General features: G+C 41.4%; 1 protein-coding gene across 1 annotated transcript in view; it reads right to left on the reverse strand.

The window, feature by feature from the left end:
- SETX (senataxin) overlaps window positions 1-26,174 on the reverse strand; it is a 256,689-nt gene that overhangs the window by 152,224 nt on the left and 78,291 nt on the right. The window contains exons 8-10 of the mRNA XM_089675124.1: window positions 23,987-24,077; window positions 8,664-12,365; window positions 7,529-7,637 (exon numbers count right to left, since the gene is read on the reverse strand). Coding sequence (XP_089531250.1) covers window positions 7,529-7,637; window positions 8,664-12,365; window positions 23,987-24,077 — 3,902 coding nt within the window. The remainder of the gene's footprint in view (window positions 1-7,528; window positions 7,638-8,663; window positions 12,366-23,986; window positions 24,078-26,174) is intronic.

The raw sequence follows: 26,174 nt of genomic DNA on the forward strand, positions 1-26,174 counted from the left end.
GTTTCCTTTCCACTGGAGGTGGTCGCTGCATGTAAATCACATTTCCCATTTGGGAAACGGAAGCTCTTACATATCTCGGCATACAGCTCCCTAATACTCTCCAGCAGTTATACGCTAAAAACTTTGTCCCTGCCCTTCGAGCCATTCAGGATGACACCTCCAATTGGAACCGCCCATGTTTTTTCTGGTTCGGAAGGGCCGCAATCCTTAAAATGAACATCCTCCCGCGCCTTCTTTACCTCTTCCAGACCATTCCTATCCACTTGCCACCAACTTTCTTTGCTCTTTGCATGAAAATCTGCTCACAGTTCCTATGGAGTTTCAAACAGCCACGTATTTCCTTTTCACAATTGACCCTCCCCAAATCCAAGGGGGGTATCGGGCTCCCAGATCTCCAAAAATATCATTGGGCCTGTCCACACGTCCACAAAAGCCTGGGTTTACCTCGAGGATTCTCTCTCTCCCTCTCCTTTGGCACTCCCGCAGAAACACAACCCCATGATACTCCATACACACCCATTGATTGGAGCGACTTTGAAGATCTTTCGGTCGACACGCAAAGCGGCTTTAATTTCTGATGCCCCTAATCCTTTTACCTCCCTACGCATGAACTTGGATTTCCCACCGGGCCTGCACTCATCTTTTCTAGTGAACCATTGGCCTCACCAACATGTGCTGCAAAACACTTCTTTTGTAATGGCCAATTGAAGACCCTAGCCTCACTCATCCCCTCCATGCAGCATCATACCTTCCCCTTTTGGGCATATCTCCAAATAAGACATTTCCTCTGCTCTAAACCCCACCACAATAAATGGACCCGCCCTCTCACCTCCTTTGAAGCTCTTTGCTCCAAAACGGAACCCCAACGACATTTGGTTTCCACCACGTATCTTCTCCTATTTGGAGACTGACTCCCTTCCACAATCCTGGCCTGTCGAGCATGGATGAGAGACTTGGACATCGATTTATCTTCTTCGGACTGGGACCAAATATTCACCTATGCTCACAAAGGCTCCTTGAACGTATCTACGCAAGAAAATGGATATAAACTGGTTTCCAAATGGTATAGGACCCCCCTCCAGACTCCATCGCTTTAACCCGAGTTTACCCAAATCATGTTGGAGATGTGACTCCGAGGATGGCTCACTTCTGCACATTTGGTGGTCCTGTCCTGTCCTGCCATTCAACCCTTCAGGAAAGAGGTCCATCGCATCTCCTCCACCATACCTCGATCCCCAGGTGCCTCTACTTCAAGTCGCTAGCAATGCATATGTTAAATGCAGCTAAATTAATCATACCAGCCCTATGGAGGTCTACCCGACCCCCATCGATTCGAGATTGGATGCTTCGTCTGAATAGAGTATCAGAGATGGAGGAACTCATAGAATCATCCCGTGACAACCCAACGAAATTCTCGCACACATGGGCCTGTTGGATCCCCTTCCAAACGACTCCAGAATATCGCTCTATTATGGACTTCCCTCCTTGCTAACCCCCGATCTTGGAGCCTTTGCTCGCTTGCTTGTCCGATTGATTCACTGGATCCCCCCCCCCCCCAAGCAAAGCAATCTTCTCATTTCTCGTTAATGGACATGAGACCCGCCTTCTTGTCAGGCCCTTGATGACCTGATCCCAGTCCCGACCCCTTGGGTTATTCCCTAAGACCCCCACCTTTTTTTTTTCCTTCTCTTTCTATCTTTCTTTGATTTGTTTGTTTTTTCACTCTTTCCCCTCCCCTATCCCCCTTACTCTCTCCCTCCCCTATCCCCCTTACTCTCCCTCCCCCCTCCTCATCCTCCTCCCCCTCTCTCCCACCCCTCTCCTAGTCACCTCTAGTATGTGATCCTTCTCCCCCCCCCCCCTTCTATGCTATTCCCCAAATTTGCTCTATTTTTTTTTTTTCTCTTCTCTCCTCTCCCACAAATCACACCATCATTAGCTTTCTCCCGTACACACTCTCCTAGACTACCTCATATTGTTACTGTTATGCTCACATATCACCCTCGAAAGTAAGATACGTACCCCTTGATCAGCTCAACAGCTACTAGAAATTCAGACCTGCAATCCCCTCCTACGTAGACCTATCTGATTTTATGCCACACCCCAATCTCTAACCATCTAAGATTTTAGGTTTCCAGATCAGATAGACAGCTATGCCCCATGGACAGCCCTCCATCCAAACTGTGGTTTGGAACAACTCCTCTCTTACTATGGATGCACTGGATGTACATTGATTGTGGGATTCGGACTATTCTTATTGCCTAAAAGTGTATGCCTTTCTGTATGTGTATTCCCTTATGTTGTATTTTTGACCTGTACGGTTTCCTTGTTCCTAATAAAACGTTATAGAAAAAAAAAAAGCCTTTCAGGGAGACAGATATTGCAGATGCTCTCACCACCTCCGGATCTGCCAGACAGAATGGTGTCTCGTCACTTCCGGTTGCGTATCTGTGTCACTACCAGTCCGCCGCACCGTCACACCCCGACATGTTTCGTCGTATGTCAGGGTGTGATGGTGCGGCGGACCGGTAGTGATGCAGATGCGCAACCAGAAGTGACGAGACGGCGTTCTGTCCGGCAGATCCAGAGGTGGTGAGAGCATCTGCGATATCTGTCTCACTGAAAGGCTATTTTAAATAAGGCTTAACTATTTTTGGAATGTTGTAAGTGCACTATTGTGGCTTATTAAAGTTGTTTACCTTGGTAATACACGATTGGAGTGAATTTCTCTTTCTATGTAACTATGGAGAGGAATATATATTATGATCCTGGTTACCATTCTTATCATGGGTGATTATTGGAGGAACCTCCCGGTCTTAACAATTTGGAGTCTGTATAAAGTGGAAAAAAGGCTGTGTTCTGATGATCCCGATTTCTGGAATTTATGCAATAAGGCTCATTAAAAGGCTATGTTCTGGTGAGTGCACACCTAAGAGGGGGTGTATGAAAGGCACAGCACGTGGTTTATTTCTGCACTGGGAGTCACAGGGGATTCACATTGTGGAAGATTTTTTTTTTTACTTTTTTTGGCATTAATTACACTGGACTTATATTTACGGTGTTTTGTGGGCACTATTATATCATATAAAATTTGTATATTTTTTGTCACATATTTTTATGTCACATATAATTTATGTCACTTAATATCTGTGTAAATGAGTTTGCACATCGAGACCATCAAAAGGAATTAATGTGACACATATATATATAATGTACCGCTAATTATCAACAATATTAGGAGTGGTATTTTTTGGAATAAGTTTTACATAGTATTTAAAGTGGCAGCTGATTGGCTATAATATTGAATATTTAAAAGCATCAATTGGCGCGGTTTAATGATTAACATACTTTAAGAATCACTCTATAAAAAAAAAGTGCTAGTATAGTGTCTGAACAGATCAATATCTTTGATCAGATCAGCACTACATCAGTGTCCACAATAGTATAATGACCCCAAAAACAGTGTTAGCAGGATTAGCCCCAGCATCTGAAATTTGTCCCTACGCTTAACCCCCACCCCCCATTTTTCCCCAGCAAATGCAGTGTCAGTAGATCACTGTCACTTGATACATTGCATACAAAACTGCAGGGTTAGCAAGATCAGGCCTGAGCTCTGCTAGCACTAGCAGGAAAATTGTTGTGTAGCGGTTCAAGCAGTCCCTAACAGCCAAGTGCTCTTTTTCCCGTGAGTCACACTAGGTACCTATAAATTTAGTGTCCAAAATGTCCAACGAAAGGTACACTAGTGAAGAAGCTTACAGGATTATGAGCATGTCAGATGAGAGTGAAGGGGAAGCCTCACTGACAGAAACCACCTCAGAATACGAACCTGTAGACAGCAGCAGCACCCTGACATAGTTCAGCCGATGAGGTCAGGTGTACCAGACCCCGTTCCCAGTTTGCTGAGGTGGTACTATTGCATGATGATTCTCATATGCAGCAGAGTACCAGTACTAGTGCCACTCCACCTTTTGGTGAACTGGCAAGCACCAGCGACTAGTACATCCTGGTCTTTTTCATACCAGTACTGCAGTATCACTTGATGATGTGGCGTGTCCCAAAAGTGCAGTACAAGCTGGTGCAGTGGTAAGTACAAGTAGTGTCCCACAGCCACCAAAGAATTCTAACACAGGCCTGTGGAGCCCAGTGTCCTTCAGGATGTGCTTGCAAATCCTGGATTGGCAACCCAAAAATTCTGCAGCACCTGTACTTCCCCCATTCACTGCCCAACCCGGAATTCAGGTGGAAACAGCAAATTCACCTACTCCCCTTAATTTTTGGAGCCGTTTTTCAGGGAAGATCTATATGGATTGGTTGTGGATCAAAGCAATTGATACACACAAAAATTTATCGCTGCCAACCCAAATTCAAACCTTGCCAGACCATTTGCATGGAAACCTATTACAGTTTCCAAATTTAAAGTTTTTGAGACTAATCCTCAACATGGGCATTACTACAAAAAATAAATAAATAAATAATTAATTGTGGTCGTCTTGGTCCACAGATCCAATTCATCATATGCCCATGTTCTCTGCTACCATGGCTATTTTAACAACAATACACTGTTGTCCTCGGGGTGACCCTGAATATGACTAGCCCAGAAAATTCAGCCCCTTGTGAATCGCCATAACAAGAAATTTGCAGATGTGTGTATACCCCTGGAAAACATCTGTGTTGAGTCCCTAATTAATTTTTTCACCATGCATTCAAACAATTTCTCCACAGCAAGCGTGCCAGATATGGGGTCAAATTGTAGAAGATCTGTGAGAGGGCAACAGGCTATACATGTAATTTTTGGATTTACAAGGGAAAACAGTCACGTGGAGTCCCATTCACACAGACATGACCATCCAAATTTCTACAGCCGCTGGTGTTGTTGAGAAGCCCCTCTGTGTCCACAACTATAACCTTAACATGGGAGGGGTGGACTTCAACAACCAGATGATGAATCCGTATTTTGTTTCCCATAAAGCCAGACACTGGTACAAAAAGGGTCTATTTATTTTCAATTGGCTCTGCGCAATGCTTTTGTGCTTTACAAAGCAATTGGAAGAAGTGGATTCTTCCTAAAATTCCAGAAAGAGATCATCATGGCTCTTTTGTATCCAGAAGGTGCTGTGGCCCAAACCACCAACGCAGATAAAGTGACCGGGCTGCATGAAAGGCATTTTCCCGATGCCATTCCTGGTACCCCAACCCAAAAGTCACCCAAAAAGAAGTTTTGTCTGTAGCAGACATTGAATTAGGCGTGACACTTGCTTTTTTTGTCCCTCCTGTCCTGTTCAACCTGGTCTCTGCCTCAAGGACTGCTTCCGTCACTACCGTACGCTAGTGGAGTATTAGCCTAGGGTACAGCACGGCACAGTCTAGGGCACAAATATACACAGGGTTTCGAACAATGTTAGGTAGTCAGGAAAGTGGATATCGCATTTTAGGAGACCCTAATATCTGAATGTTACAGGTTTTTTTTGTTTTTGTTTTTTTTTTTTTAAAAAAGTGAAAAAAAATATACAAAATAAATTAAAAAAAAAACAAAAATAAAAAAAAAACAAATAGTTGTTTTATTGAAATACTGTTTTATTATTCACCATTGCTGTTTTCTTTGCAGGAATGCAGCACCGATCTGTTTATTCTGACAGCAACAGGGTCTTGCTCTCAGAATATGTGTGTGCAGCGCTGTTGGATGAGATTTTTCATCCGCAATTGAAAAAAGAACATATATGGCCAAGCCAGGGGGCCTTGGGTGGTCAGGGGGTGGATCGCTCATATGCTTCAGCATATATTTTTAACATTGTTTTTGGCAGGGAGATTTCTTCATCCGCATCGATCAGTGTAATGATCACCTCCTCAGCCAATCAGAGGAAGCTTTGTTTTCATTCATAGAATACAAAGCTTCCTGTGAATGGCTAAGCAGGGCTCACACCAACTCTGTTTTGACAAATGAACTATTTAAAGACACATTAACCACTTGAGCTCCTGAGGATTTACCCCCCCTTAATGACCAGGCCTCTTTTTGCTACTCGGCGCTGCACTAATTCAACTGATAATTGCGCGGTCATGCAATGCTGCACCCAAACTAAATTTAAGTCCTTTTTTTCACACAAATAGAGCTTTCAGTGTAATTTGATCACCTGTGCGCTTTTTATTTTTCACGCTATAAACAAAAAGAGCCAAAAATTTTGAAGAAAAACAATATTTTTTACTTTCAGCTATAAAAAATATATAGTAAACTCAAAGTTGGTTATAAATTTAGGCCAAAATGTATTCTGCTCCATGTTTTTGGTAAAACAAAATCCCAATAAGTGCATATTGATTGCTTTGTGTGGAAGTTATAGCGTCTACCAACTATGGTATAAATACTGCAATTTACGCCATTTTTCTGCTATAGAGCGCTGCGCTAGTCTAACGGACAACTGCGTGGTCATGCAATATGGTACATAAATGAAATTTACATCCTTTTTTTCCCCACAAATTGAGCTTTCTTTTGGTGGTATTTGATTGTCTGTGCGGTTTTTAATTTTTGCGCTATAAAAAAAAGGCTGACAATTTTGAGGAAAAAAAAAACAATATTTTGGACTTTTTGCTATAAAACATGTCCAGTAAAAAAAAAAATGCAAAAATAAAATTTAGTCATATTTCTGCCAAAATGCATTCTACGACATGTCTTTGCTAAAAAAAAAAAAAAACCCAATACGCGTAAATTGGTTTACGCGAAAGTTATAGCGTTTACATATGGCGGGAAAGATACTGGGATTTATAGGTTTTTTTATACTAATAATGGTGGCGATCAGCGAATTATGGTGGCGATCAGGGACTTATGGCAGCGACCAGCGACTTATGGCGGGACTGCGGCGGACATTCTGACATTGGGTGGTACTGACTTGGGGTCACTGACATCCCCAAAAACACTAATACAGTGATTAGTGCAAAAAAAAAAAACCAAAACAGTGACACTGTACTAATGGCAATGGGGAGGAAGGGGTTAACTATTTTGCAGGGAAGGGTTATAGGAGTGAGGGGAGTGTTTTACTAGGGGGCGGGGGTGTGTACTGCACGGGACAAGGCTGATCGAGAAAGAGAAACTCTTCTTTCTCGATCAGCTCATCCTCGAGCTGACAGGGAAGTGACAGACAGCACAGCTACTGCAGCTGTGCTCTCTGTCACTATTTGCCGCCGATTGCCGGGAGATAGCCGCTAAGGAGCGGCTGTGACCTGGCGACTCACATCTGCGGTGGTGATCGGCGGGACAAATGGGGGGGGGGGGGGGGGGCGGGGCGGCGTGCCTCGCGCGCGCCCCCTATTTGTTTACAAAACACACGTTTAAAAACGTGGTTTTGCCTGCAAGTGCCGCCCTGCCGCCATATATGTACAGTGGCTGGGCGGCATGTAGTTAAAACACAAGTCTCACACATCTGCTTATTTGACAGCAGGCATCTGGAGATGTAAAGATTTTCAAACTTGATCAGGGTAGCATTGTTCTTGAACAAAGTGAAAATTAAGCAAATGCAATATCTTAAAATTATCTCACCTTGGAATTCTCCTCTGTACATCTGGTTTTCCGAGCAGAAATTTTGCAAGTGAAGCTTACACAAATGGGAAGTGAGTGAAGGTTGTTTTACTGCCCATTCCTGTGCCAGCTGTAGGAAAAAGTGACAAAAATATCTTTATACCTCATTGCAGCTTACCAGAAATGCAGTGTATTAAATTTTCAACCCCTGTGCTATCATGGGATCTGATGATCCAGAAACATAATTTTGCAGTACCCAATATTCCACTGGAGACTGGTACAACCAAGCAAACCTGTCTATTCTCCCCTCCCCCAGCCCCACATACTCACATTTTCTTCCCGGCTGTTCTGCTCAGCTGTCAGGAATAAAGGCTGTCAAAATACAATAGCTGCAGGGAGAGTCATCCAACCCCACTGTATAGTGTGGATGGAAGCATCTGTAGATTTTATTCAGCCCACAGGGTGAATAAAAATAATCTATATGTGAATGGCCAGCTTGAGGCTGGATCAACTTGGAACTTACACAAGTCAACCTTTCTTTGGCCCTAGAGGCTGAATAAAGCAACTACCAATATATAGATCATCTACAAGGGCCCACTGGATTCTAGGGAGCTGCCTTTGTTTGGAATGGAAAACCTTAAAAACATGAGGGCACTTTCAAGTGCAGTCCCACCTATAGGTTTTCATGCCAGAAAAACTCTGTACTCAGATTTCATTCATTATATAGTTTGGACTTCTGTTTACAGTTGACTGGTTTCCCCACATTACATGTTGATGGGGAATGCCTTCTGCAGAGCTATTGTGTTCTGCCAGCAGGGAGCCTTTCCTGCCATCAGAACACAATTACTGCCAGTGGCTATAGTTGTCAGCAGTAATCGCACACAAAAAAAAAAAAATCAAACAGATTGGTTGTACTGAAGTCAATCAATGGATCTACTTCAGTACAACAAGCCTGTCTATAGATGGATCGATACTCAGCTGGTCCCTGCTGAACCAGCTGAGATTTAGCTAACCTAAGGCTGGCTTAGGACACTAGCACAAACACTGGAGCTCATAGGAAAGGGAGGGGTTTTATCTGACTTATTTTACAATGTGCCCTGAAGAAATAAAGAAATTCCCTTCATTGAAATAAAAAAGTAAAATAAAAAAGCCTTACCGATTCAAAAGTGTTCAGGAGCATCAATGGGCAAAAGACGGTGAAGTACTCCTCATAATCTGAAAATCTGAGTGGTACTTTTAACAATGGCAACTGACAAAGTTTGTTGGGGGGCCCAAACTGTGCAATGTTGTCAAACATATCAAATTTCCAGTTCAGAACTTCTCGCAGCAACCAGGTCTGGTCCCTATGTGGTGTTCGGAAAGAAGCAAGAGGATTCATTCCAGTTCTTTGAATAGAATTAGAACTGCACTGTATGGGGATGTTGTTTTGATTGATCAGAGGTTTCAGAACATTGCTTGTACTCTGAGACACTGGAGCTTTGTTTTGGACAGAAGGTTGCATAGTTGTTCTAGGCACAGATGGTTTTGATGACTGAGTTTTTGCCTTTGCAGTAGGCAGGTGCTTTGGGAGGCTTTCGAGATCTTTTGTGAGACTGGCAGTTCGAGAGGTTGTCCCAGAACTATAAACTTTAGCAGTGGAAGGTCTGTGTGGTTTTTGAAGAGAAGGGGGCAAACCAGGTCGGGCAAACATGTGATCCTCTTTTTTCTCAGGAGCAGACTGTATCTGACACTTATCACCAGAAACTGTGACAAGCTCTGTGCAGTCCTTAAAACTGCATTTTGGTACATCTGTCAGATGAGGAACTGATGGACAATGATCAACATTGGACAGACACGTTTCTTGAGGTATGCCAACACTTATGTCAGTCTCTAACTGCGAACACAAATCCATATCAATTGGATCTGCCTGTGTTAAAAACAAGTCATTTTCATCATCATCATCATCATTATCTCTGTGATCATAAGGAGTAGTTGGCATGGTAGACTGAGCATGGTCATTCTCTTGAGAATTCAACTGCGGCACCAAGTCAGCAACAGGATGGTCATTAGTTTCAGTATCTTTAGTTGTTTCAGAAATGCTAATGTAATTTTTTTTTGCATCCATAAGCCCACATCCCTGAGGTTCTTCCTGTTTTGGCCTCTCTAGATTCTCTGCTCTGTTCAGTTGATCTGGAAGAGAGGTCTGATCCCCTGGCTTGTGTCCACTTTCCTTTGTTGGCATCCCTGCATTTTTGCCACTGTTTTCAGAACCACTACTCAATCTCCTTTTCTCTGTATCCTTAGGCCTGGACTGTCGATAAAACTGTTGATCCTGGCAAGCTAACAACTTATTACCTTTTGTTAAAATTGACTGTGGTGAAATAAGTTTTGATTTAGGTTTTTTAGTCTCAACAAATCCTGCAGATTTGCCATAATTTCGTAATTCGGCCAAGCTATCAAGGGATCTTTGGGACAGGTCAAAAGCTCTGCGGGGAGGCTTTTTTAGCCTTAGCTTTTCGACAGTGGAGGTTGGTTCAGGACACTTGTGTAGTTTCTTTGGTGGGACCACAGCAAGGGAACCTTTACTTGGGCTTCCATTCTTCCTGACATGTCCCTGAGCCTTTAAAAGATCTTCAGCTTTGTTTGCTTTGGCAGTTTGCAGTTTTCTTTGTGTTGTTGGAGCGTCTGTGTTTCTACTCTTGGCATTGAAAGAAAATGGTTCTTTAGCCAATTTGGGCCGTTTACCTTTAGGACCTCTTTCAGTGACAGACTCATGGGATCGTTTTCCATAAAACATGCTGGAATTCACAGCTTCATGTGCTTTAACACCGTGCTCCTTTCTAGACTGAGTGTTTGCAGCAGAGGTTGATAGTTTAAATTGCTGTTCTGCATTTTCTGCTGCATTTGCTATCATTTCATCAGAAACGTAGTCCGTGTCATACCCCCACTGATTGAAATCATTGTTCTGGTCCAAGTCCTCAATACTACTGGTCTCTGGCCTTGAGGATTTATTTTCTTGGACATTATTAGGCTTCTCCTCCAACTGTGAGTCAGTCCACACAGAATATATATCATCCTCAGTTTCAAATTCGAAACATTGTGATCCATACTCCTCAAAACTTGGATTGCCAGGCTCAGACTTAACTTGTTCTGGTCTATGCATCAGTTTTTCTGAAGTATCTTGACCAGATTTGCAAAAAGATTCTTCTTCTTCTTCTTCTTCTTGGTCAGTGTCATCTGAGATTGTTATGATACTATCAATTTCTGTTTTGACGGAAATATGATCATCCCCAATAGCTCTGGTTGCCCCTTTAACTTTCCTCTTTATTGAAGAATACTCAGGTACATCAGATACCTGCCGATTTGAATCAGCAGAAAAATTTGAATCTTTTTTCTGGGTCACCTCTGCTGTGTTATTGCAATTGTGGTTCATTTGAATGTTTATAAGAGCTGACTTTTTGGAATTTTTCGTTAGAAGCTTTTTCTTAACCACAGACAAGGGGAGAGCATCATCATCCATTTCATTGTCCACTACAGTGTCAGCATTGCTTTCAACAAAGCTGGAAGAGCTGACCTCAGCGACCCCTTGAAATTCTCTCTTTATGGGTCGAATTACTGGGTTGTTGCCTAAGGACAGTCTTTGAAAATGCTCACTTACAGGAAGACTGCCATGAGTGGTCTGTTGACTTTTGTCCACACATTTTTTGAAACGTTCTTTCCGAGATATGTTTTCATCACTGTCACTTAAATCATCTGACTTGCTTTCATTATGGTAAATTTTTGCTTTTTCATATGGCTTTTGTACTGGGTTGGAGTTAACTTCACTGCTGCTTATTTTACTTTCAGGCACTACATCTACTGTGTTTTGCTTCAAACTTGTCGCTTTTTCAATTACTTTAGATAATTTAAATTGCCATCCTTCATGCAGTCTTTTTGGTACCTCCTGGGCAGAAATGAAAGTACTTGCATCATCTAATTTTTCCTTTTTAATCTGTGTCTTTAGGTGTACATTACCGTCAGGTTCTTCTTTTTTTATAATCATTTTTAATTGTTCCCTACATTCTAAGGGATGGAGGGGAACATCAAGCAAACTATGTGGAGAATTAATGCTGGATTCATAACATTCCTCATCCATTCTTTCTGTCTTAATAAAGGGTACAGCCTGGATCAGGCTTGCTGAGCTTTGATCAGCAGAAGAACTAGGAATGCTGCATACCTTATCTTTAATACTTTTAATGATTTGAGTGAGACAGGTTTGCAATCCCTGAACCTCAGACTTACTAAGATCTGAGTTTCTGAATACATTTCCTCTGATAATCAGGTTGAATTTGTCTAAATATTGTTTGCAAACTGCTTGCTGTCCCAACTGAAAACCTTCCCGTAAAAGGCTCCTAATTAATTGCATGCAAGCAAATTGCATAGAGGAAGGAGTCTGAGAAGTAGGGGAAGAAGGTAATGCCGAGGTTGATGTAACTCTTTGGCTTTTGACTGGAAGGAGGGCACACTTGACAATGGCTTCAACCCATTTGTGTGAGCTGATCCAGAGGAAGTGAAGGCACTTTTTACTTCGATGCAGTTCAATGACAGCAACTAAGACTCTGACAAAGAATTCGGTCACTTTGTCACATTGGTTACTTGACTGAGTAAAGATGACCTTTATTTCTGAAGACAGGTGATGAATCACTTCCATAATGTAAGCAACCCCTAAGTCTTTAAGGTCCATGACCGATTGAACATAAGGAATGAACCATAGGAAAGTGCTATTGTGGACACGTATATCTTGCCCGATGTCAGATTGGAGTATGTTGGCAAGACTCTGCATATCTTCATACATATTAGGACAATAGTCTGGGCAAATTGCACTTTTCCACCCAGTTTCCTACAAAAAAAAATAGCAAAAAGAAAAAAATATCACAACACAAAAAACATTAACAAATGCTATTACTAATATCTTTTTTAAAAACCATGTTTTTTAAGCGATAATGATGGTGATTGAACTATTTTTTTTTTTAACCACTTGAGCTCCTGAGGATTTACCCCCCTTAATGACCAGGCCTCTTTTTGCTACTCGTCACTGCACTAATTCAACTGATAATTGCGCGGTCATGCAATGCTGCACCCAAACGAAATTTACGGCCTTTTTTTCACACAAATAGAGCTTTCTTTCGGTGGTATTTGATCACCTGTGGGCTTTTTATTTTTCACGCTATAAACAAAAAAAGACCAAATATTTTGAAGTAAAACAATATTTTTTGCTTTCAGCTATAAAAAATATATAGTAAACTCAAAGTTAGTTATAAATTTAGGCCAAAATGTATTCTGCTACATGTTTTTGGTAAAAAAAATCCCAATAAGTGTATATTGATTGCTTTGTGTGAAAGTTATACCGTCTACAAACTATGGTATAGATACTGCAATTTACGAAATTTTTTTGCTATACAGCGCTGCGCTAGTTTAACGGACAATTGCGCGGTCATGCAATACGGTACATAAATGAAATTTATGTCCTTTTTTTAACACAAATAGATCATTCTTTTGGTGGTATTTGATCACCTGTGCACTTTTTATGTTTGACGCTATAACCAGAAAAATTTTGAAGAAAAAATTTTTTTGGTGAAAAAAAACAATATTTTCTCATTTTGGTCATAAAAAATATCTAAAAAAACTAAAATTTTGTCATAAATTTAGGCCAAAATGTATTCTGCTACATGTTTTTGGTTAAAAAAAAATCCCAATAAGTGTATATTGATTGCTTTTTGTGAACGTTATAGCGTCTACAAACTATGGTGTAGATAATGGAATTTACATAGCTTTTACTTTCTTACTGCCCATCACATTTCTTGAGGTGCTAAAATACCAGAATAGTACAAACACCCTCAAATTACCCCTTTTCGGAAATTAGACACCCTAAGCTATCTGCTGAGAGGCATATTGAGTCCATGGAAGATTTATTTTTTTCCACAAGTTTCTGGAAAATTACAAAAAAAAAAATCTTTTTTTTGTTTTTGTTTTTTTTTGTTTTTTTTTTACACGAAGTTGTCATTTAAATGATTTATTTCTCGCACAAGCCATGGGTATATGTGGAATTACACCCCAAAATACATTCTGCTACTTCTACTGAGTATGGGGATACCACGTGTGAGACTTTTTGGGAGTCTAGCCACATACAGGAGCCTGAAATCCAATGACCACTGCCTGAAACCAATGCCTGAAGGTGCGTAACTTCCTCATTACACTTCCTCACTACCTATCACAGTTTTGAAGGCCCTGACATGGCAGGATAGCCCCGAACCCCCTCAAATGACCCCTTCTGGAAATTAGACACCCCAAGGAATTTAAAAAGAGGCATGGTGAGTATTTTGAAGATCTCATTTTTTCTCACAAGGTTTTGAAATATAAAAAAATGTTTTTGTTTTTTTTCTTCATTTTCCAAAAACTTGTGGCAACAAATGAGATCTGCAAAATACTTACCGTGCTTTTTATCAAATTCCTTGGGGCGTCTACTTTCCAATAAGGGGTAATTTGGGGGGGGGTTAGGTGCTATCCTGGCATTTCATGGCCTCCGAAACTGTGATAGGTACTCTGGAAGTGTAATGAGGAAATAAAGCCATTTGAAAGCCTGAAGGTGCTTATTGGATTTTGGGGTCCTGTACTTGGCTAGACTGCCAAAACGTCTTTCACATGTGGTACCCCCATACACGGGAGAAGTAGCAAAATGTATTTTGGGGAGTAATTCCACATATAACCATGGCATGTGTGAGCAGTAAATCATTTAAGTGACAATTTTGTGTAAAAAAAAAAAAATATATTTATTTTTGTCATTTTCCAAAAACTTGTGGTAAAAAAATAAATTCTTCTATTGATTCAACATTCCTCTCAGCAAATAGTTTGGAGTGACTACTTTCCAAAAAGGGGTCATTTTGGGGGGTGGGGGCGGTTTATGCCCAGCATTAGAAGTTTATGCCACACATCATTCACTCTTCTAACCACCTGAAGACCAAGCCTTTTTGTTCACATGAAAAAAATTAGTATTTTTTGCTAGGAAATTAATTTAAACCTCCAAACATTATATATTTTTTTTAAAGCAGACACCCTAGTGAATAAAATGGTGGGTACTACAATTTTTTATGGCACATAGTACTCGCGCAGCGATTTTTCAAAAGCAATTTAAAAAAAAACAAAAAAAAAAACACTTTTTTTTTTACTTTTAATGCACAAAAACACAATATATTGGCCAATTGTTTGGTAAAATATAAAAGATAATGGTACGCAGAGTAAATAGATACCAAACATGAAATGCTTTAAAACTGCGCATGCCCCGTTCAATGGCGACAAACTGCAAACATTTTTAATATCCATAGGCAGCGCTTTAAAAGCCTTTGAAAGCCACCATTTTAGATTTACAGAGAAGGTCTAGTGTTAGAATTACTGCACTTGATCTGACGTTCACGGCAATACCTCACATGCATGGGGCAACCGCTGTTTACATAACGGCACAGGGTCAAGGCTTGTGCACACAGGTGTGCGCGCATTGGGAGGGGCAATTTTTTTTTTTTTTTTTTTTAGTTATTTTGATTTTTTTTTTTTTAATTATTTTTACATTGTACCCATCATTTTTTTTTAATCACTTTTAATGCTATAACAGGGAATGCAAATAACACCTATAACTTCAATGGGCATTGTCATATATTCTTTTTTGAGAAATCTGGGGTCTATCAGACTCTAGATATCTCCTCTGCCCTTACATTATCTAATCAAACCAAAAATCGGTGTCATCAGATGCTTTCCCAATTTACAAATGGCGCGGTTTATATCCTGCGAAAATGAAGTGATGAAATGCTTGTAGCTTCCGAATTCTTAGACTATAGAGATGATTGGCACCATTCTGGTCTCCAATCAGCTCTATGGTCAGCTGGCAGAAACACCGGCTGCATTCTCAGGTTCCCCTGATGGCACGGGACTGCCCGAGAAGGCCGTGGAAGGCAGAGGGGGTACATCATCTCCCACTGATTGTAAAGCAATCTTGCAGCTAATTAGCCACTAGGATTGCTTTTACATGAAAGCCGATCACCGGCTGAAAAAAAAACGACACCAGGATGATGCCTGCAGCTGTAGGCATCATCCTGGTATAACCATTCAAATCCAGTGATGTACCAGTACATCGCTGGTCCTTGTTGGTTATATATGCTATGTTTTTGTTTTTTTTTTTTGGTATGCAGCCAGTGGACTGAATGAAAAAATGAGAAGAAATCTCTGCCATAAAAAGTGTGTGGTATGCCCACCATTAGAATATACCGCCCTGCATCCACCCACTTCTAATAGTGGGCAAAAATTAGGTCACACTTTGCCACAAGTGCCAGTTCCAAGATTGAATAAATGTCTAAATAGTGGCACGCTTGAATAAAAACTGTCCACGTATAAGTGGTACCCCATATGGAGAAATGATGACACCAAGTCCCAAACTATCTTGCCACTGCTCCCCATGTAGTCTGGGCATCCGGGGGGCTCCATGTGACTATCTTTTCCCTCGTAAATCCGAAACTTATAAGTATAGCCTGTTGTCCTCTCACAGGTCTTCTACATCTTGACCCCATATCTGGCATGCTTGCAGGGGAGAAATTGTTTGAATGCAAGGCGACCAGAAAAATTAATAAGGGACTCATCAACGCAGATGTTTTGCTGGGGAGTATAGACATCTGCAAATTTTAGGTTAAGGTGATTTGCGAGGGGCTGAATTTTGTGGAGCCGGTCAAATTCAGGGTTACCCCGAGGATGACAGAGTGTATTGTCGCTGAAATGCATAAAACACATTATACTCTCATATCTATGCCTGGCCATGGCAGCAGAGAACACGGCATATGATGAATCGGGTCTGCGGACCAATACAACCGCAATTCATTTCTTTTAGTAATGCCCATGTTGAGAGTTAGGCCCAAAAAAAATGTAAATTTGAAAACCGTAATGAGTTTCCATGCGAATGGTGTGGAAAAGTTTGAATTTGGGTTGGCGGCGATAAATTGTTGTGCATATAAACTGCTTTGATCCACAATCAACGCATACAGATATTCCGTGAAAAACAGCTCCAAAACTCAAGGAGGTATGTGAAAGACCAGGATGTACTAGACTGCTGGTACTCGCCAGTTCACCAAAATTTAGAGCGGCACTAGTACTGGCACTCTGCTGCATATGAGAGTCATCAAAATTTACCGGCAAGTGCTAACAGAGATCAGGCCTGATTCTGAGAACACTGCGGTTTTGTGTGCAATGTATCAAGTGACAGTGACCTACTGACACTGCACTTGCTGGGGGAGAAGGGGGGGTAAACGTAGGTGTTGGCAGGTGCATGGGACTGATCCCGCTAACGCTGTGTTTTTGGGGACGCTATACTAATGTGAACGCTGGTATAGTGCTGACCTGATCAAAGATATTGATCCGTTCAGACACTATACTAGCAATGGAGGTTTATTGTATATGAGCGTGCTCCTGGCAATCAAGGGGTTAAATGTGATGACTGGTGTACTGACGGGCAATCTGACGCTATCTGGGAGGGGCGTGAAAACCACTGGAGCGCAAATCACGTATATATATATGTATATTTATGTGTGTGTGTGTGTGTGTGTGTGTGTGATTTTGCGTACCCATGCCGCCCTGTAGCAGTATTTCTGCTGTAGGGTGGTCAGGAAGCGGTTACAGAAGAGGTTTGTGTTACGGCGCTGCGTTACTTTAACTGACAATTGCGCGGTCATGCAACACTGCACCCGAATTAAATTTACATCCTTTTTTTCCCACAAATTGAGCTTTCTTTCGGTGGTATTTGATCGCCTGTGCGTTTTTAATTTTTTGCACTATAAAAAAAAAAAAAGGCTGACAATTTTGAGAATAAAAAAAACAATATTTTGGACTTTTTGCTATAAAACATGTCCAGTAAAAAAAAAATTAAAAAATCAAATTTTGTCACAAATTTCATCCAAAATGAATTCTGCGACATGTCTTTGCTAAAAAAAAAATCCCACTACGTGTAAATTAATTGGTTTACATGAAAGTTATAGCGTTTCTAAATGGCGGGAAAGATACTGGGATTTTTAAATTTTTTTATACTAATAATGGCGGCGATCAGCGACTTATGGCAGGACTGCGGCGGACATTTTGACACTGGGGGGGAACTGACTTGGGGTCACTGAAATCCCCAGTGACACCAATACAGTGATTAGTGAAAAAAAAAAAAAACACTGACACTGTACTAATGGCACTGGGGAGGAAGGGGTTAACATTTTTTTTCACTGTGCGGGGGTGTGTGCTGGACGGGGGCAGGCTGATCGGGAGAGAGAGAAACTCTTCTCTCCCTCTTCAGCTTGTCAGGGAACTGACAAATAGCAGGGCTGTGTGTAAACAATGCCCCCTGCTCTCTGTCAGCGATCACCGGCCGTGACCCGGCGGCTGACACCCGCGGGACAGGTAGGGCGAGCGCGCGCCTAAATGTTTAGCAAAACTACGTTTTAAAACGTGGTTTTGCCCAGCCGTGCCGCCCTGCAACCGTTTTAATGCGGTGGCTGGGCGGCAAGTGGTTAAACCCCTTAGTAACTTTTTTTGCAGTTTTTGTCTTTGATTTATTTATTTCAGGTACTTCTATAGAGCCGTCAATTTACGCAGCACTTTACATATATATTGTACATTCACATCAGTCCCTAAGCGGTGTACAATCTAAGGTCCCTAACTCACATTCATACATACACATACTAGGGACAACTTAGACAGGATCCAATTAACCTACCAGCATGTCTTTGGAGTATTGGAGGAAACCGGAGTATCCGGAGGAAACCCACGTAGGCACAGGGAGAACATGCAAACTCCAGTCAGGTGGTGCCATGGCTGGGATTTGAACCAACGACCCTAGTGCTGCCAGGCGGAAGTGCTAACCATTTAGAATATATTCCTTAAAGTTGATTGCCATGCAATTTTTTTATGCTTTACTTGCATCTCCGTGCTGCTGATCTCCTAAAGCATCTTTCAGCATCTTCATGTCTACATGTTCTAATGTGGGCTGCACTTTATTGCTCTGGACTGGCTTCCTCATAGTGATAAAGATGGACTATGCCCATGCAATGTATGTTAGCACAACTGCTCACAGTCTCAACATGTGACAGAAGAACAATGCAGGAGCACAAGACAGTTGTCACCCTATACCAGTGATGGCGAACCCGTGGCACGCGTGCCACAGCCGGCACGCCGAGCCTTGTCTGTGGGCACGCCAGGAGAATCCAGCGGCGCGCTGTCTTCCCGGCTGTAGTGTGCGTGACAGCCGGGTCCCAAGTGCGCATGCACAAGAAGCAGTGCTCTTTGTGAATGGTAAGGCGGTACCTGGGACACATGACAGATCCCAGAAGCCGCCGGACCAATCACAAAGCGCAGCGCTTCTCGCGCATGCGCACTGGGCATCCGGCTGTCCGACGAGCGCCCACACTACAGAAGCCGGGAAGACAGCGCGCGGCTGGATAAAGGAACAGGTAAGATAAAAAAAAAAAAAACTCTGCGGAAGAGCGGGTACCTGTTAAATTCAGGTACCCGCTCCCTCTCCCTCCCCAAAGGTCAGCAGTCATCTCTGTACTGTCCGCAGTCTCTGGTCATCCCCTGTGCTGTCCGCAGTCTCTGGTCATCCCCTGTGCTGTCCGCAGTCTCTGGTCATCCCCTGTGCTGTCCGCAGTCTCTGGTCATCCCCTGTGCTGTCCGCAGTCTCTGGTCATCTCCTGTACTGTGTCCGCAGTCTCTGGTCATCTCCTGTACTGTGTCCGCAGTCTCTGGTCATCTCCTGTACTGTGTCCGCAGTCTCTGGTCATCCCCTGTACTGTCCGCAGTCTCTGGTCATCCCCTGTACTGTCCGCAGTCTCTGGTCATCTCCTGTACTGTGTCCGCAGTCTCTGGTCATCTCCTGTACTGTGTCCGCAGTCTCTGGTCATCCCTGTACTGTGTCCGCAGTCTCTGGTCATCCCTGTACTGTGTCCGCAGTCTCTGGTCATCCCTGTACTGTGTCCGCAGTCTCTGGTCATCCCTGTACTGTGTCCGCAGTCTCTGGTCATCCCTGTACTGTGTCCGCAGTCTCTGGTCATCCCTGTACTGTGTCCGCAGTCTCTGGTCATCCCTGTACTGTGTCCGCAGTCTCTGGTCATCCCTGTACTGTGTCCGCAGTCTCTGGTCATCCCTGTACTGTGTCCGCAGTCTCTGGTCATCCCTGTACTGTGTCCGCAGTCTCTGGTCATCCCTGTACTGTGTCCGCAGTCTCTGGTCATCCCTGTACTGTGTCCGCAGTCTCTGGTCATCCCTGTACTGTGTCCGCAGTCTCTGGTCATCCCTGTACTGTGTCCGCAGTCTCTGGTCATCCCTGTACTGTGTCCGCAGTCTCTGGTCATCCCTGTACTGTGTCCGCAGTCTCTGGTCATCCCTGTACTGTGTCCGCAGTCTCTGGTCATCCCTGTACTGTGTCCGCAGTCTCTGGTCATCCCTGTACTGTGTCCGCAGTCTCTGGTCATCCCTGTACTGTTAATTAGTTTGCACTACTGTACGAGTTGTTTTTTCTAAACCAAAAGCTCGATATTCAGGTTTCATTGCAGTGTTGGCACTTTGAAAGAAATAAGTTGGTTTTGGGTTGCAGTTTGGGCACTCGGGCTCAAAAAGGTTCGCCATCACTGCCCTATACCATGGGGAACTGATGCAACTAAGATAGTTAAAATGTGTTTTTGTAGTTCCCTTGTTCGAAAAAACATTGAATAGAACTATAACTTAGGTCTTATTTTAATTGCCATGTTGCTATTAGTGAACTAACTTACTTTCCTTCTTGAAAACCGCTGTCACCAGGACGGAAAGTAAAGGGAATTCTAAGATTTTTCAGTTGCAGTGAAGTAAAGGAAAATACCCCTAGTGGGAACACAAGTTGTGATAACACTTTGCCACTTTCAGCTTCATTTCTAAAGAAGTGAAAGGATATTGCCCCAGTAAGGACATGGACAGCAAAAAAAATAAATAAATAAAAATACTTTCAAACCTATCTTTCTATCCAAAGCTAGAAAGAGGTGATGGCTGGACTTTCAATTTAAGGTTACATATAGAGTAAAAATAGTTCAATAAACTGTATCACTACTAAAATATAAATTATTCCATATTAACAGTTAGTACCCTAACCACTTGCTGACAAAGGACATCTCTCGCTCTCTTTATCTATCTATCTAGCTTTAAAGCGATTCTAAAAGGTTCATTTTTTTTGTGTAAAATAACAAACATGTCTACACTTACCATTTTGCACAGAGCAGCCTGGTTCCTCCTCTTCTTGGGTCACCCGCAGGCTCTCCTGGCTCCTCCTTTTTGTCGGGTGCCCCCAGCTTGCTATGGGAGTACCCGCTGCTCCGTGTGTCCATTCACACACGCAGCCGTGTCTTGGCCCTGCCCCTCTCTCGCTCTCATTGTCTGACTGGCTGTGATTGTGCTTGCTGTCTCAGCCAATGAGGCGGCAGAGACTCGGAACAGAGACTCAAAACAGCCAAGGCTGTCATTCACATCGCTGGATTGGAATGAAGCTCAGGTAAGTATTAAGGTGGCTGGGGGCACTGCTGCATACAGAAGGTTTTTTACCTTCATGCATAAAGGTAAAAAACCTTTAGACTTTACAACCACTTTAAGTTGAAGTGGTTATACCGGATGATGCCTGAAGCTACAGGCATTTTCCCAGTATCCTTTTTTGACCAACAATTCTGCTTTGTAAAAGAAATCCTAGCAGCTAATTAACTGCTAGATCGCTTTTACAGGCAGTGGGAAGGGTTTTCCTCACCTCTGTCTCCTTCCCAAGTTCGCCCATCCCACTGGGGGAGTATTTTGTCACTTCCAGTTTCAGTCTTGTGTTTACTGGCCGGGGGCCAGCCAGTAAAGCAGCCAATCAAACTGATCTGTGTCTGATCAGCTGCTTTGGAGGCCAGAGGAAAGATCTGGGATCTAATAGACCTGAAATGTCTCCATAAAGAGGACCTGTCACGGCCCATGCTCTCACAAGGGATGTTGTTCTTCCCTTGTGATTACAATAAAATTTATTAAAAAAAAAAAAAAAGAAATGTGTAAAAAATAAATTTGAAATAAATTAAAATTAAAGAAAAAAGAAATGTAAAAGCACCATTGCCCCCCCCCCCCCCCCCGCGCAAAGGCAAACATACGTAGGTCGTGTAGCATATGCTATGTTCACACCACACATGTGAGGCATCGCCACAAACATTATAAAGAGAGCAAGAATTCTAGTACCAGAACTCCCGTGTAACTCTAAACTGGTAATCTGTAAAGGCTTTTAAAGCGCAGCATATGGAGATTTTTTTTAGGTACTGTGGTTTTGCGCTGTTCCACGGGTGTACGCAATTTTAAAGCGTGACATGTTTGGCATCTATTTACTCAGCGTATCATCTTTTAGATTTTACCAAACAATTGGGTATTATATTCTGTTTATGCAGATTAAAAAACTAATTAAATTGTATCTTTGAAGAAAAAAAAAAATTGCGGTTGAAATGCTGCTGCACAAATATTGTGTGACATAAAAATATGCAACATCCACCATTTTATTCTCCAGGGCCTCTGCTTAAAAAATATTTGTTTGGAGGTTCCAAATAGTTTTCTAGCAAAAAAAAGAGCATTTTAACATGTAGGAGACAAGTGTCAGAATAGGTTTGGGAGGCAAGTGGTTAAAACATACAGATTGTCAATAAATGGGCAATTAACCATTTGCCGCCCGCCCTATGGCCGAATGGCGGGCGGCAAATGTCATCAGCATTCCGGGTGGACGCCATATGGCGTCCTCCCGCACATGCGCAGATTGCGCTCCTGCAGAGCGGCGCGATCTGTCACCGGTCATGTACCTCAGACACTGCCGATGACAGATCTGAGTATCGGCCCCGTTGCCGGTGTCATGTGACCTGCTGTGACCAATCACAGCAGGTCACATGACAGTTGTATACAATGGATGGCTTCATTCATGCCATCCATTGTATACTAGTGTCTAGCTGTGAATGGTCACAGCTAATCACATGCCATGTGATTAGCTGTGGCCAAATCACAGCTAAGCACAAAAAAAAAAAAAAAAACCCTGAATGAATCGATGTCATTCAGGTAAATGCTTGCTTATAGCAAAGTAATTCTTCGCTATAAGCAAATTGTGTAAAAAAAAAAAAAAAAATCTGTGAATGTTACTATGGTAACATTGTACTACTTTGGTCATAGTGAAATATGAAAAAAAAAAAAAAACTTAAAAAATGTAATAAAAATAAAAAAAACAAAAAAAATATATATTTTTTTTTCCCATACTGTCACCAGTCAGTGTCCCTGATCACTGCCATGCCAGTTATGTGATGACGCTGTACTGCACTGGTGACAATATGTAAAAAAAAAATAGTGAAAGTAATTTTTTAAATTTTTTCATTTTCCGAAAAATGACAAAAAAAATACAACTTCAAAAAACTCGCCATGCCTCTTATGAAGTACGTTGGACTGTCTACTCTGCAAAAAGGGGTCATTTGGGGGATATCTGTACTGTTCTGACATTCTTGGACCTCAAGAAATTAGATTGGCTGTCAGTACTTCAGGATTGATCAATATTCAGATCTATACCATAGTTTGTGAACTCTATAACTTTCCTACCGACTAAATAATGCATCCTAATTTGGGTCATTTTCACCAAAGACATGTAGCAGAACACATCTCGGCCTAAATTTATGAAGAACAATTATTTATTTGCAAACTTTTATAACAGAAACAAAGAAAAACTTTTTTTCAAAATATTTGGTCTTTTTGTGTTAATTTAGCAAAAAATAAAAACCCCAGTGGTGATTAAATACCACCAAAAGAAAGCTATAGTTGTGTGAAGAAAATGATAAAATTTTAGTTTGGATACAATGTTGTATGACCGTACAATTGTCAAAGTGTGAGAGCGCTGAAACCTGAAAACTGGCCTGGGCAGGAAGGTGTAAAATTGCCCGGTATTGAATTGGTTAAAGAGGATCCCCCCAGCTATCCTACTCTATAAAAACTTAATATATAAAAAGGTGGAAATAATCATTCTTACCTATAAAACTTGTGACCTGAACGCTTCAGCGATCTCACAAGACCTTGGAGATTTTTTTTTTTTTAACCGGCAAATATACAGCAATTTTATATGGAACATACACAGAATAATGAGCACGGTGCCATGCATTTCATCTTGTGCACAAGCAATATGACAATGCTGCAAGATCTTGCAGTTTAGGTATGAGATTTTCCTGAAGGCAATGTTGCCTTCCTGGGGGCATCTGAGCAGCTACGTCACCATTGCCTTCAGGGAAACCATAATGTGGGAAACCGGTAAGTAACGCAAAAAAAAAAATAATAATGTTTTTCTTAAATAATGTTAGGCAAATTCACATACACACAAGCATGTTAATGTGATTTTTTTTTTTTTTTTTTTTTAGGGAAGGAGAAAAAAGGTCCACTTTTAAGACTTACCTTTTTTACTTTTTCAGTATTAAAACTGTACACAGCTTGGCTACATGTCACAAAGTCATCATCGTCTGGATCAGGTTCATACTTTGTTATCCTAACATAAAAGCATGACAAGAGTATACATTTTAGTGCAATCAATTATACAGCAAATCATTTCTATCTGCCCTTAAAAGAAGAAAAAAAAAAAAAAATCACCACCACATTTTATATATATATATATATATATATATATATATATATATATATATATATATATATATATATATATATATATATATATATATATATATATACACACACACACACACACACACACACACACATATACACACACAAACATACATATATACACACACTGTAAATTCCCCATCTTGGAGTACTGTACAGGACACTGGGCGCATTATTCATGCAATTGGATACTGGCAAAACTTTTGAAAAACACCCCCCCCCCCCGGATGCCTCCCCTATAACACTACCCCAATCTTAGAGTGCCACTGCATCTATAGAAGATTGGTAATCAACCTGAGAGAACTTTAAAAAAAGCCTTACAAAGCTGAGTTACAGAGACCAGGTGCCAGAAAGTCCAGGAAACTCTTGAAGGGAAATGTATGTTTTTCTTATGGTCTATCCTCACTCCATGTTGTTTTTTGTATCCCATTTTGATTAATTGCTTTTGTATTATACCCAGAATGAGTTAATGAAAATATGCTGTGTCAGTTATGTGCTATAGAACTGTACTCACAATATTCTTTTGTTTTTTTTATCTTAGCTTAGCCTTGGTAGAGGTAGGGATAGTATCCAATTATTTATTTGTATTAAAAGCACCTGTTTCTGCTATGATATAGTTAAAAGTCAAATACTTCTGTCCCATGGGAAAATAACTGTTGGTTACTTGTAACTGATTTCAAGGCCTGAGAAAAATCATGTTCACAGCCTTGACAAGTATCAAGCGAAATTCTATTGTATGATTTTCTTTGTTACAATACAAGAAGAAGAATCTACTAATAAAGATCAGATAGTCTTCTGGAAACCTGTGTGTGCATGCTAATTTCTCTCATTCCAGAACACGGTCTCTTAGGCCTAATGGGGAACCCAAGCCTACCAGTGATTGATTAGAAGCACAAATTCCTTTCACTGATGTGGTGGAAGGGTCATGTAAAAGTGCAGGAGTTTTATCCTAGCCAGTTTAACCTCTTCCCGCCCGGCCTATGGTCGAATGACGGCCGGCAAAAACCCTCACCTTTCCGGGTGGACCCCATATGGCGTCTTTTCGGGCATGCACAGTTTGCGCGCCTGCAGAGCTGCGCAGCGGCGCGATCTGCACTGGCCGTGTACCTCGGGGGAGAAAAAAAAAAAACCCGCTGAATGAATCGATGTCATTCAGGTAAATTCTTGCTTATAGCAAAGTAATAAGCAAACAAAAAAAATACTGATCACTTCCCCAAAGTAGTACAATGTTACTATGGTAACATTGTACTACTTTGGTCATAGTGAAATATGAAAAAAAAAAAAAAATATTTTTTTTCATACTGTCACCAGTTAGTGTCCCTGATCACCGCCATGCCAGTTATATGACGATGCTGTACTGCACTGGTGACAGTATGTAAAAAAAAAAAAAAAAAAAGTGAAAATTTAGAATTTTTTCATTTCCGAAAAATGACAAAAAAAAAAAAAAAAATACAACTTCAAAAAACTCGCCATGCCTCTTATGAAGTACGTCAGACTGTCTACTTTGCAAAAAAGGGGTGATTTGGGGGATATCTGTACTATTCTGACATTCTTGGACCTCAAGAAATTAGATTGGCCGTCAGTACTTCAGGATTGATCAATATTCAGATATATCCCATAGTTTGTGAACTCTCCTACAAACTAGAAAATACATCCTAATTTGGGTGACTTTTACCAAAGACATGTAGCAGAATACATCTCGGCCTAAATTTATGAAAAAAAATTATTTATTTGCAAACTTTTATAACAGAAGCAAAAGAAAAACGTGTTTTTATTTAAAAATTTTCGGTCTTTTATTGTTAATTTAGCAAAAAATAAAAAGCCCTGTGGTGATTAAATACCACCAAAAGAAAGCTCTAGTTGTGTGAAGAAAATGATAACATTTTAGTTTGGGTACAATGTTGTATGACCGCACAATTGTCATTCAAAGTGTGAGAGCGCTGATACCTGAAAAATGGCCTGG

This window comes from Staurois parvus, unplaced genomic scaffold (genome assembly GCF_062004578.1).
Source record: "Staurois parvus isolate SC_StPar_1 unplaced genomic scaffold, SC_StPar_1.0 ptg000154l, whole genome shotgun sequence".
NCBI lineage: Eukaryota > Metazoa > Chordata > Amphibia > Anura > Ranidae > Staurois > Staurois parvus.